General features: G+C 35.8%; 1 protein-coding gene across 2 annotated transcripts in view; it reads left to right on the top strand.

Annotated features, from left to right (window-relative positions):
* The window catches only part of ccdc50.S (coiled-coil domain containing 50 S homeolog), a 34,679-nt gene that overhangs the window by 7,158 nt on the left and 13,022 nt on the right, over nucleotides 1-14,499 (top strand). For both annotated transcript variants that reach the window (XM_018242082.2, XM_018242081.2), the window contains exons 2-4: nucleotides 2,208-2,270; nucleotides 5,825-5,954; nucleotides 7,632-7,722. In XM_018242082.2, coding sequence (XP_018097571.1) covers nucleotides 2,208-2,270; nucleotides 5,825-5,954; nucleotides 7,632-7,722 — 284 coding nt within the window. The remainder of the gene's footprint in view (nucleotides 1-2,207; nucleotides 2,271-5,824; nucleotides 5,955-7,631; nucleotides 7,723-14,499) is intronic.

Here is a 14,499-nt window from a genome sequence, read left to right as displayed (position 1 = left end):
TTTTCTTTTCAATTTAAAAGGGGTGCCTTGCTGTCTCCAGAGTATTTAAAGAGTGTTTGGCCTATATTTATAAATATATGCAGTGCAAAAAATAAAGGGAAGGGGGGGTCAGAGTGAAGCAACCAATCTGAGATACCTGGAAATGTACTAATACTAATGTACTCAACTTTTGGGTATCCATGAGTCTTTTTTTATCTGCATTTGTCATGTGAAATATGTGTGTTACCGCAGGGCAATGCAAACGTTAATCGACTTCAGTCAGCCTGAAACCCTAAAAAATTATTGTAATATCAATAGAATGCCCTAATGGGGCAGACATACTCTGATGGAGTCACACTATTGATAAAAGAATATTAGGCCCTTACCAAACAACATGTATCGTCAGTGATTTCATTTTAAATATAAATTAATACAATTAACTGTGGTTAAAAACAAACAAACATTGGCCAAATTCAGAAATTAAGAGGAAAACTAACCTGGCAAATTATGCCAGTGGAAGATTGCTGTGTCAGTACTTCAGAACTGGTTCAAAACTTTTGTTCAGTTATTCTCTCTATTTTTTGTAGAAATTATATTTCTACATGGCAAAAATTTTTCTAGTAGGTGTAGTAGAGTAATAGAAGTTATGACATGCATTATGAAGTAGAGTAATAGAAGTTATGACATGCATACTGCTGATTCTGTGTAATTGAATCATTAATTGAGGCTTGTTCAAAATCATAATAGTTTGTTCCAAATAATAGAAGTGTGGAGTTAAATTAGTGAGGTCATTCATTCTGTGAAAAAACAACCCCTATTTAAGGAAGGAAGGCAGCAAATGTTGTGCTTGCTGGTTATAGTCCATTTCTCTCCGAAAATCTGAGTACAATAGGCCAGTCATTGTTCAGCTTACTTTGATTTAAAAGTTGATTGGAGAGGGGAAAACATATAAAGAAGTGCAGAAAACAATAGACTGCTCAGCTAAAATTCTCATGCTTTAAAATGGCAACCAAAACCTGAAAGACGTGGAAAAAACCCCCAGAAAACTATGATTCAAATGTATAAAAGAATAGCCAAAATGGCAAAGACTCGGCCAATAATCAGCTCCAGGAAGATCAAAGAAGGAGTAAAGTTACCTGTGATACTGTTACAATTAGAAGACACTTATGTGAAGCCAAGCTATCGGCAAGAAGCTCCAGCAAAGTCCCATTGTTGAAAAAAAGATTTGCTGAAGAGGTTCCAATTTGCCAAAGAACATATTGACTGGCCTAAAGAGAAATGGTGCACATTTTGTGGACTGATGAAAGCAAGATTGTTCTTTTTAGGTCTAGGGGCCTTAATCCAATAGAAAACTTGTGGGGTGACATCAAAAATGCTGTGTCTGAGGCAAAACCAAGAAATGCAGAAGAATTGTAGAATGTGGAACAGGTGCCAGTTGGTCGACTCCATGCAATACAGATGTGCAGCAGTTCTCAAAAACACTGAATATACAACTAAATATTAGTTCAGTGATTCAAAGGAAAGCAAAATCTTGAAACACTTTTCAGTTTATACTGTGAAGGTTTTATTTGTAATGCAGATATTTCTATTTTTTTTTTTGAACAGCCTAATATTCCCTTTTCTTCAATTTCTGTAAAGGAATAACACAAAGTTGATATATTTTTCTTCATGTTTTGATTTGGAATAAACTGTGCAGTATTCCCAATGCATTTGCGTGTATGGAAATAAAAGCGTTTCGAAGGATTTTGAGCTTTACTTACTTTTCTGAACACGTATGTTCAAATTAAAACAAATCAACCCTCTTGTTGAATGAGTAGGGCTTGGTCTGAACATACTATTTGCCTATTGTTAATTATTAATCTGTGTTTTTTGTTTTTGTAAGACTAAATAGGTCAAATGGGTAAACTGAAGCTACCCCATGTTTGGTCCTTGCAAGGTACTGGTATGGGGTCTGTTATTCAGAAACCCGTTATCCAGAAAGCTCTGATTACAGTCCCATAGACTGCATTCTAATCAAATAATCCAACATTTTAAAAATGTATTTCCTTTTTTCTTGTATTTTGGAAAATTGCTTAGAACTCTATTTTCTTTAGTTTTGTAGATATATGTGCCCTTTTGTTCTAAGCTGGGTATACTACTTCATATAACATTATTTATTTAGTATATAACTTTATATAACAGATTTTGTGAGGTTACATCACTTATTGCTTTTTTTTTTTTTTTTACAGTATGCAGAGATTTTGCAGTGCTGGAGGATCATTCTCTTGCCCACAACCTGCAGGAACAGGAGAGTAAGTATCAAGCTTTTCTTTTGTAATATGACATACATGTTACAGAGCTTCTTCACCATTTAGATCTATCCCTGACAATCTAAGATCCCTATTACAGTTGTATGACAAAAATGTCCCCAGGAAAACAGATCCTTTGGATAACTCCCAAATTGTTTCAATGTGTTTGTAGACTTTTTAAGATACAGGAACCTCCACGCTGCATGCTGGGGTGGACCATTCTATTAGATTTTAGCAATAAAAAAAGCAGTGGCATTAAGCAGTCCATATGACCAATCTGATCTGTCGTTTTGCCCAGCTCTGTTTATGGGCACACTGCGTATGGGCACACGGAGCAGAGGTCGGCTCGAAAATGCCTGCTTCTGTGTTTTGGGCCAACCTCCTCTTGACTTCAAGTACCTGCACTCAAGTGGAAGCAAAAAGATATGAAACATATGTTCCATGCATCAACACCATCTAAACCCTAGCCTGACCACTGCCTATGCAATATTGTGCACAAACAAGCAAATACTTTTAAAGTGATACTGTCCTAAAAGGATAGGGACTTTATCTGTAATGGTAAAATCAATGACCAACAGTGGTATAAAATAAAAATAAAATCTAAAAAGCTATTTGTCATAATAAATGGAAACATTAAACTAAAGTAGCATCACATGTATATCATATTAATGGTTAAGGAAAGTATCTAACTACTATGACTTACAATTTTCGAAGGATCTGTTCTTTGCGTCAGTGCTGGTCAGTGCTGGTCTTAATGGAGACCGTGCAGAATTCATTGTAACATTAATGACACTTGCACAGTAAATCAGTCCATTATATGGCTGTACATTTCAAGGACTTTAGTATTGCAGAAACCCAGGCCCTGTGAAACTGCATTGTGTTTAGTAATGTAGATTCTATAAAACCAAAGTGGATTGCTAACCAGACTATCAATTTATACCATAAGCCTATGAAATGTATTAAGACGTAAACAATATATCCACAAGCTGGAGCTATGACTGCAGCTTTAAAGGAATAGTTCAGTGTGAAAATAAAAACAATGTAAATAGATAGGCTGTGCAAAATAAAAAATGTTTATAATATAGTTAGTTAGCCAAAAATGTAATATATAAAGGCTGGAGTGAACAGATGTCTAATAAAACAGGCAGAATCCAACTTCCTGCTTTTCAGCTCTATAACTCTGAGCTAGTCAGCGACTTGAAGGGGGGCCACATGGGACATTTCTGTTCAGTGAGTTTGTAATTGATTCTCAGCATTCAGCTCCGATTCAAAAGCGACAGATATGACCCATGTGGCCCCCCCTCAAGTCTCTGATTGGTTACTACCTGGTAACCAGGGTAACCAGTCAGTGTAAACCAAGAGAGCTGAAAAGCAGGAAGTAGTGATCAGACTGACATGTTATACATCAATTCACTCCAGCCTTTATACATTACATTTTTGGCTAACTAACTATATTAGAAACATTTTTTATTTTGCACAACCTATCTATTTACCCAGTTTTTATTTTTATACTGAACAATTCCTTTAACGTTTTGCACGTTGCAATTTTTATTGTCGTTTTATTGGCACAGAGCATAAGCTGCAGGCATATAAATGTTTGCAAATCATGGTCTAGAAATTCTTATTTACTGAAAAAAATCTTCATGCTATGTCATGGTTTAAAAGCTCTAGTTCTGAAATGAGAATTGAAGCCTTACATAGTTAGATACACTCCATACACTCACATACAATATATATACTCATACACTAACTATAGATTTTAGTATCACAATAGCCTTGGATATTATGCTTGTCCAAGAAATCATCCAAGCCACTCTTAAAGGCATTAGCAGAATCAACCATCACAACAACATCTCTGATGTGCGTTCCACAACCTCACTGTCCTCGCTGTGAAGAACCATCTACACTGCTTCAAATTAAAGTTTTTTTCCTCTAGTTTGAAGGGGTAGTGATCCTCTCTATGGGTTAAAAGTTCCTCTGCTTTTTGTCTACAATGTCCTCTAAAATACTTGTAAAGTGTAATCATGTCCCCTCGCAAGCGCCTTATTTCCAGAAAAAACAACCCCGACCGTGACAGTCTACCCTCATAAATTAATCTTCCATCCCTCTAATCAGTTTAGTCTGCACTCTCTCCAGCTCATTTATACCCCTCTTAAGGACTGGAGCCGAAAACTGCACTGCATACTCCAGATGAGGCCTCACCAGGGACCAATAAAGAGGCAAAATTATGTTTTCATTCCTTGAGTTTATGCCTTTTTTATGCAAGACAGAACTTTTTTTGCTTTAGTAGCCACAAAATGACACTGCCTGGAATTAGACAACTTTGTTATCTACAAAACCCCCTAGATCCTTCTCAGTTAAGGAAAATCCCAACACACTGCCATTTGGTTTATAACTTGCATATATATTATTTTGCCAAAGTGCATAACCTTGCATTTATCAACATTGAACCTCATTTTCCAGTTTGCTGCCCAGTTTTCCAATTTAAACAAATCGCTTTGCAAAGTGGCAGCATCCTACATGGAACCTATAGTTCTGCACAATTTAGTATCATCTACAAAAATAGAAACAGTATTTTCAATGCCCACCTCCAGGTCATTAATGAACAAGTTGAAAAGCAAAGGGCCAAGTACAGAGCCCTGTGGTACTCCTCTAACAAAACTGGTCCAATTAGAAAATATTCCATTTACCACGACTCTTTGTAGTCTATCTTTTAGCCAGTTCTCTATACAGGTACGAATACTATGTTCAAGGCCAACATTCCATAATTTAACCAGTAACTTTCTGTGTACCACTGTATCAAATGCTTTAGCAAAGTCTAAGTAGTTTACATCCACTGCCGAGGTGCCTACTCACAAATTAATTTAGTCTGGCAACATCTATTACGCATAAAACCATGCTGGCACAAACTCATAGTATTATGATTTGCAATTCCGTAAGTCCTGTATCTTATCACTTAATACCTTTTCGAAAAGCTTTCTTACCACTGACAGACTAATCGGCCTATAGTTTTGAGGCTGAGAACGGGATTTCTTTTTTGAATAGCGGCACCACATTAGAAATTCACCATATATGTTATATGATTAAATTTTACAGAGGCATTCTCTGGTTTCTAGGGATGCACCGAATCTACTTTTTTGGATTCGGCTGAACCCCCGAATCCTTTGTGAAAGATTCGGCCGAATACTGAACCGAATCCTAATTTGCATATGCAAATTAAGGGTGGGAAGGGGAAACATTTTCTACTTCCTTGTTTTGTGACAAACAGTCACGCAATTTCCCTCCTGCCCCTAATTTGCATATGCAAACTAGGATTCAGTTCGGCCGGGCAGAAGGATTCGGCCGAATCCTGCTGAAAAAGGCCGAATCCCGACCCGAATCCTGGAATCGGTGCATCCCTACTGGTTTCCCTGTATATTTCCACAGTCTTATGTTAGGGCTGGACTGAAACCAGTGGGACGTGCAACTTTTTGCCGACCCGCACATCATTACTGACTACTGTGATGTATTCAAGAGTTGATTCTGAACACACAATGTATTGTGTTGATTTTCCTCAGTTGAGCATCACTTGACAACAAATATACTGAGGAATCGTTTGGTAAAGAATGATTTACACGTAGCCAAGCAACTCCAAGAACAAGAAGATCTCAGAACACAAGCCAGGATGAAAAATCGTCACAATGAGCTGTGAGTACCAACATTATGAAACAAAGAAACAATCTGGTTATATGTACAATTCTTGTACAGGTATGTGACCTTTTATCCAGAGTATTCAGGCCCTGAGACCAGATTTCCATAATTCTGATCTCCATACCTTAAGTCTACTAAAAAGTCATATAACCATTAAACCCAATAGGCTGATTTTCCTTCCAATAAGGTTTAATTATATCATTGTATCATGTACAAGGTACTGTAGTAGTAGTATTATTATTATTATTATTATTATTATTATTATTATTATTATGTAACACATTTTGGACTATCCAGGCCAATGGGATTAACAACCAGCTAGTATACTAGAGCATGGGTTACACTGGAGCACAAAGCTGTTCTGTCTTCCCTCACTATCTTACTCTCCTAGAGCAGGGCCGGGCCAGACCAGTCGGGCGAACCTAGGCAACCCAACTGGTAAAGTCGCCCCCTCCACCGTGCGCACGCATACGTAAGAGAGAGCGTGCACCCTAACAGGTTGTCTCACTGCGCACACCACCCTCCCATAGGTGCGTTTGAATGCGCTCATAGCGCAGTATTATTTAGGCTGGAATGGGGTAGACAGCAGTTAAAGGTACGTGCTGGGCGCCCCCCAAGCTTTGCACCCTAGGCACGTGCCTACTCTGCCTACCCCTAGTTCTGGCCCTGTCCTAGAGGGTACTATAACAATTATACTCCTGCCACTCACTAGCCTTATTCACGTTAAACACTAGAGGTTCAGATCCCTCTAGGGCAACGTGGCTTTACTGGGCCTTGTACCCATGCTCAATGGAAACATCCAGCTGGATCAGCAACCAGAAGCGGAAGATCCAACCCTTCTCAATTACTATACCAAAATGTGACAGGATGTGGTCACAACACCTCTTGGCCAATACCATACAAAAATTAAGTGAATAACCCCTTCAAAATGTACTTCAGGCCAGAGCCAGAAGGATCTTCATGGTATGGGGAAGGGTGTGGCTCTGCGAACCACCCTAAAATCTCAGCATTTATGTCACAGGATTTTATTAGATTAGATTCATTAATAAAGATAAGGCATTTTTCTTGTAAGCGCTAACCGTGTTAATTCAGTAACGTGCAGTTACTGACACTCTTCTGCTGTACTGGCTCTTTGAAATGTACTGTATGCAGCAGACAATTCATGCAGCAGGAGGCAGGCTATAGTCAAAGCTGACCCTGGCTACTCCATTTTTTGTTATCAGGTTTTTTTTGCATCATAAGGTTTCTTAGAATTTAGAAGAGTGGCTACTTTGTCTTACATAAGTCATTAGAGTCCATTCAACAATAAAAATTGTGTCCTCTAATCCTATTATTTATCGGACCCTGGTGGTAAAACTTGAAAACCTGAGCATGAATCTTTGCCTGTCCCAGTATCATAGTGGCTGTCTGTCCTAAAAAGGTGGATGAAATTCCAGTAATGTAGTAGAAAAGTTTGTGCATAAGTCAGACTGAGTCACTGACCCTTTCTGAGACTCGCATCAACAGTACTTTTAGTATAACGCTGATGGTATTATAATGGAATTCAGAACATGAGAGGAGCACATAATGCAGTGACTTAACTTGAATTATAGAGACCCAGGAGTTTGTTTCAAGTTTTCATGTTTTACTGGATCTCAAATCGCAGAATGTGAAAAATATTTTTTATTATTTCAGGGAAGTTTTAGACTCTGAAATAGCTCAGGAAATTCAAGATAAATTGGTAATTGAAGCAGAACACAGGCGCCAGCAAGAGGAGAAAGATGAGGTAAGTTCCCGCCACCTAACAATTTATCCATATTTATTATGACTGCCCCACATTTACAAAACTCAAGCAGGTGTTTTAGAGACATAGGTAGAATCTAGAAAAAAATAATAATGAATAAAATAGCATAAAGAAAATCCTATAGATTTGTTTCTACAATTTCTTTTTAATATTCCCACTAAAGTGGCTTTTAAGCCTGTTTGTAACTTTGGGTCACCAGATGTTGCCGGATGGCAGCATTCTTTCATAAAGTGCAAAAGAGTGCTGATGGTTGTTCAGCAACATCTGGTGACCCATGGTTAAACATGGTCCTATAGCACCCTTTTCAATGTCCCATTAAGGTAGATCGTGCTCATGCACTCTTCAGTTACTTCCCAATGTATGGTCATCCTCCCCCTAAAGGGCCAGTAAAGCAAAGAATAAATCACAATAATAATAATATGCAACAATAAGGGGGTGGGGGTTAGTTACTGAAATCCAAAAAATTTCTCAGTATTTCCTTAAAACCACTTCGTCCAAATTCCCGCTGACGCTACAAAATAAAATCGTAAAAAAAATCCAAATTGTGAGCTTTTTTTCGCATTTGATGCCCAAAAAACTTTTTAGGATTATTGACCATAAACAATTTAAATCTTTGGATAATTGTACAAAACCCAGTGCAGATCAAGATATCTTCAAATTGGAAACTGGACATCTGCCATTGACTTCTACATGACCTTGCCAGGTTTGAGATGGCGTACTTTTTTATTCAGACTTTTAAAAGCCTCAGGGTTTAAAAAATCCCTTTAAAAGTCCAACCAGAGAAAATCAGTTAGAAAACAAAAGAAAAGATCTGATTGGTTGTTATGGTTGTTATGATTAACATCACTAGTAATGCTTCACTCTTTTATTTATTTATTTATTTATATATATATATATATATATATATATATATATATATATATATATATATATATATATATCTATCACATATATACTGTGTATATATATATATATATATATATATCTATATCTATCACATATATATATATATATATATATATATATATATATATATCACATATATACTGTATATATCTATCTATCTATCTATACTGTATATATATATATATATCTATCTATACTGTATATATATCTATCTATCTATACTGTATGTATGTATATATATATATATATATATATATATATCTATACTGTGTGTATATATATATATATATATATATATATATATATATATATATATATATATATATATATATATATATATATATATATATCTCTATCTATACATATACATACAGATAGATAGATAGATATAGATATATATACACACACACACATACATATACACTTTTCAATGAGTATCCGCACTCCAAGGCTGTTGCTAATGGCGGGGTTCACGATCAGTGCCCTCATCCAATCAGCATTTGAAACTCATGATTCACATTGAAATGCTGATTGAATGAGGGCACTAATTGATTTGCAATGGAGCACTTAGTTATTTAATGTGGTTTTTAGAAAGTTTTTGTATCATCCTTGAAAAAGGTCCAAATGTGGACCTAAAACGTTGGGCATTTGATACTACGACAATAAAATTATCAAGTTTTTAAAGGGAGTGCTGGTTTGCTGATAATACATACATACATACATACATACATACATACATACATACATACATATTTATATATAACTATACAAAACAACCTAAACATGCAGGATCATGCTTTTACACTGGATTTTCTGCATGTCTTTTATAAGAAGGAGGGGCACCGTGTATTAACTTTGTTTTTTAACTTTTGTTTTTTTTGAGATACTAGCACGTCTATTTTGATTTTTTTTCCCTGACCACAGACTACACCAACAAAAAAGTTAATTTTTGTAAGCCTTATTTTATTGCTATTCTTATGAATTTATTACTATATATTTTTATGAATTTTTTTTATATATTTTTATTTCCTAATCTATTCTTATTCCTAACTGCTTTTAGGTTTCTAGAGTAATTAAGAACTAGGAACTAGTTCAAACCCCGTATACTAACGTGGTTTTAAGGTGAATGACCCTTGATCTCCTCATCTGTTGCCAAGTTTTGGAGTTTATAGTTGTGATGGTGCAGATGATGGAATGATCTGGAATAAATTAAAGCTGGTGACCTAGTTTGAGGGACAATCATAATTGATTTGCTCAGTAAATAGAAGTTTGTAAATTGTGAGCCCAGCAGAGTAGGGATCAGAATTCAACATACACGTGACAGACTTAAATATTTGATGTCTGCAATGCAGATACCCGTTACAACATGAAATAAGATGCATTTGTGTGAAAATATAAGGCATTAAAGGAATTGTTCAGTGTAAAAATAAAAACTGGGTAAATAGGCTGTGCAAAATAAAAAATGTTTCTCATATAGTTAGTTAGCCAAAAATGTAATGTATAAAGACTGGAGTGATTTGATGTATAACATGTCAGTCAGAACACTACTTCCTGCTTTTCAGCTCTCTTGGTTTACACTGACTGGTTACCCTGGTTACCAGGCAGTAACCAATCAGTGACTTGAGGGGGGGCCACATGGGTCATATCTGTTGCTTTTGAATCTGAGCTGAATGCTGATATGTACCAAGTGGCCCCTTTCAAGTCGCTGACTAACTCAGAGTTGTAGAGCTGAAAAGTAGGAAGTTGGATTCTGGCTGTTTTATTAGACATCTGTTCACTCCAGTCTTTATACATTACATTTTCGGCTAACTAACTATATTAGATACATTTTTTATTTTGCACAGTCTATCTATTTACCCAATTTTTATTTTCACACTGAACTATTCCTTTAAAGTCTTGCCAGTAATGCTGTGGTTGTTGGCATAGCTGCCTTCATCTACCTGGAAACATAAATCTTTTTAGAAAAATGAATGCTGCTTGGTGGAAACCTGCTGCCAGCTTGCGTTTTCTCATAGGTAGGAATTCAATTTTTCTTATGTTCAACTATTAAATTGAAGCATTGCCCTTTCTGGCATCCCACAGTATATTACAGCAGGTTTTCGTCAGAATCATATTTCACTGCAATATGTTTCGTGGAAATAAGTCCTATGACAGTATCCCTGCCTGGAGCTTTTTCTGAAGCTTGAGAATCTCTTATCTGACCTATATAGAAAGTATGTACTCAGCAATATAAAGTAATTAGATGTCACCTCTTCCCTTAAATAGCTATTTTAGTATTTGTATGGGCTAGTAGTGGAAACACATTTTCAAGCAGTAAAAGAAAGTGCTCTTCTGATTAACCCAGGGTTTGAGAAGCAGAACAGGAACCACAAGCAATCAATCCAGCATTCAGAGCACATTGCGGCTTTACATTATTTATTGAAATGAGTTTTTTGTAAAGCTTACAATGCAATGACCCTTTTGCTAAATGTAATATGGTTTTCCATCTCAGCTGTATAGTATGTATAAGGGTATTATTATTTATTTTTAACATTCATTTATAGAGTGCCAACATATTGTGCAGCGCTGAGGGTATGTGGATTCAAAGGTAACACATTTCATGGTTAAAAAATAAACTAACTATTAATCTAAAATGATTTACAGTCTACAAATAACATGTACAGTAAATTACAGACTTGTTCTAGCAATCCAGTAATTTTTGCATTGATACAATTATACTTATCAAGTGTTAGGGACCTACTGATTTTTGATTAAGCCTTACTGAAGATTTAAGGGTCCTAAAAATGTTGCCTTAAACCTTTTCCTAAACAGTTCCCAGTGTTGGTAATTATGGAGAGTGAAATATCAGATATTAATAGTAAGGATAGTAAGGATGATTATTATTTTATTTCTTTTTATTCTGTCGCTCTCCTAATCTTCAAGTCTATCATTTAAACCATTCACGGCTCTACACTTAGAGGCACATTTATCAAAGGTCGAATTTCAAATTCATGTGAGTTTTTTTAAACTCTAATAAACTGAGGGGTTATTTAATAAAAAAAACGAATATCTAAAACTCGCACAAATTTTACAGACTTGAACTTGAATCTAATTACCAATGACTAAACTCAATTGTCAGGAAGGCTGCAAACCTCAACAAATCGATCCCTGGACCTCTCCCATTGTCTTATACAGTAATTTGGCAAATAGTCAAATTCAAATTTTTAAGGGCCAGACCAGAGTTTGCATAATTCACAATTCGAATTAGAACGTTTTGAGCAAAAAAATTAGAATTTTCACTTCCACCCTTAATAAATCTGCCCCTTTATGAAGCTGTAGTTTGACTGTAATAACCTAATTTAAGGCTACAACTATTTTACAAAATGTGAAGTGCAAACTACCATAATTATGTTAATTTTGAAATGAATACCCACTTTAAAATTCTTGGGAAAGCAGGAAAAGGACAGGTATGAAAATACAGGTATAGAATCTATTATCTGGATGCTTAGGACCTGGAGTTTTCCAAATAAGGAATCTTTCCAGAATTTGGATCACCATACCTTGTCTTCTATAGATCATCTAAACATAAACCCAATAGGTTTGTTTTGCCATCAATATTAAGGGGCCGATTCACTAAGCTCGAGTGAAGGATTCGAATGAAAAAAATTTGAATTTCGAAGTATTTTTTGGGTACTTCGACCATCGAATTGGTTAAATTCGTTCGAATTCGAACGAAAAATCGTTCGACCATTCGATAGTCGAAGTACTTTCCCTTTAAAAAAAACTTCGACCCCCTACTTCGGCAGATAAAAAAAGGTCCCCATAGGTTTGCTAACCTTTTTTTTTTTTCCTTCGATCGTTGGATTAAAATCCTTCGAATCGTTCGATTCGAAGGATTTAATCGTTCGATCGAACGAAAAATCCTTCGATCGATCGAACGAACGTTTAGCGCTAAATCCTTTGACTTCGATATTCGAAGTCGAAGGATTTCAATTCGAGGGTCAAATTTCGAAGTATTTTTAACTTCGAAATTCGACCCTTAATGAATCTGCCCCTAATTGTCAGTTAGAATCAAGTACAAAGTACTGTTTTATGATTACAGAGAAAAAGGAAAGAAACAGAATGCTTTGTGACAAAAGCACTGTTGTATAGACGGATTTTAATGAAGCCTCTTCAGACAAAATCATATGTACACCTTCCTTGACCTCAGAAGTGGATTAGTTCCATAATTTTATTTTAAAGCTCCTTCTCTGAACAACTATTCAGGAAGCAAGGCTGACACTGTAGAATCAGTTTGGGTGAATTAGAGGTGGCGGCGTTAGGAGGTAAATGGAAAAAAGCTGTTGCACTCTCAGGATTTGAAAAATAGCAAACTTATTAAATTAAGATTTATTTAAAAAGAAAATACATGCAGGAGCATATAAGCAAGTAACAAACAGGTGTAGTGAGACTCCAGAATATGAATCGTTGCCTGAAAATAGCGCCAAAATGGTTGCTAGGCAACCAATAACCATGTAATTACACACACAAAACCCTGCCACAGGTTAAGCCAAGTTATAAAAAGCCTTTGGTGGTGAGGGCAGGTACAAAAAAAAACATTGGTGGCCAGCGTATAGGACTGAAACGTTGAGTATTCTGCATGTATTTTTGTCCTGAGAGTGCAGCAACTTTGTATGTGTAACGAGGAGTTTCATGACCATATAAAAACACGAGGCCGAAGGCCTAATATCCTCATATTTTGCAACTTGGGGGTACTTTATTTATTATAATACACAAGTTTCAGTGAGTCATGTGACAAATGACATCAGAACTCACCGTTTATCCCACTGTAATCCCACTGGTGTCTAATAAAAGGGCAGTCAAGTTTGGGAGTTTTACTTTAAAGCAGCAAGTAAGTTGCAGGTAAAACTTAGTCCCTTTGTAAAATGCATAATGAAGCAATAGAATTCTTAATGAATCAGATGAAAATTGAGCATAGGACTGGCCAGATATGGGATGACTTTGACGTAGTTGGCCAGCTTAAATATATTGCAATATATGGACAAACAATCCCTGTTTTGTTTAAAGGGTAAGGCATTTTTCAGTAGCAGTATGCACAAAATGTCTGTTAAATATATTGATAATGGGTTGAGTGCAGAGGACTCTTGTATTTGTCTATATATATATATATATATATTTACCTTGACGTGGTATGGTGGCTTATCAATTTTATGATCATAACTTTGTAACAAAATAACCCCTGTTTTGGGTACATATGCAATAGCATTTATTATACTTATATATATACTTTAAAGCCTTTAGAGTGCTCCCACAACCCCCCTGTTTTGATATTGTATATTTAGCCAGGAGCTGTGGCATAGCTTCAGTGGTTGTAGCACCCCATACCCCCCCTTTAAACTAGTGGTGATCCCATGCTTTTAAAATTGGGCGTTTGTTTTGGGAATATCTCTCCTTTAAAAGCCTGATTGCTGGCTGGGGAGGATTTAGCCCTCAGTGAAAAAACAGCGTTCAATGGACATTGATTACAGGTAATGCTAAAATGCACATAAAATATAAAACAAGTTAGGGACCGCCATTCGGGGTTTACCTTGACGTGGTATGGTGGCTTATCAATTTTATGATCATAACTTTGTAACAAAATAACCCCTGTTTTGGGTACATATGCAATAGCATTTATTATACTTATATATATACTTTAAAGCCTTTAGAGTGCTCCCACAACCCCCCTGTTTTGATATTATATATATATATATATATATATATATATATATATATATATATATATATATATATATATATATATATATATATATATATATATAGAAGCACATGATGCTAATACAGTTGATGGGCTTATGTACAGTACTGTTTGTA

Source organism: Xenopus laevis, chromosome 5S (genome assembly GCF_017654675.1).
Source record: "Xenopus laevis strain J_2021 chromosome 5S, Xenopus_laevis_v10.1, whole genome shotgun sequence".
Classification (NCBI taxonomy): Eukaryota; Metazoa; Chordata; class Amphibia; order Anura; family Pipidae; genus Xenopus; species Xenopus laevis.
The sequence above is the reverse complement of the archived record's forward strand: the minus strand, read 5'-3'. Positions and strand labels throughout refer to the sequence as shown.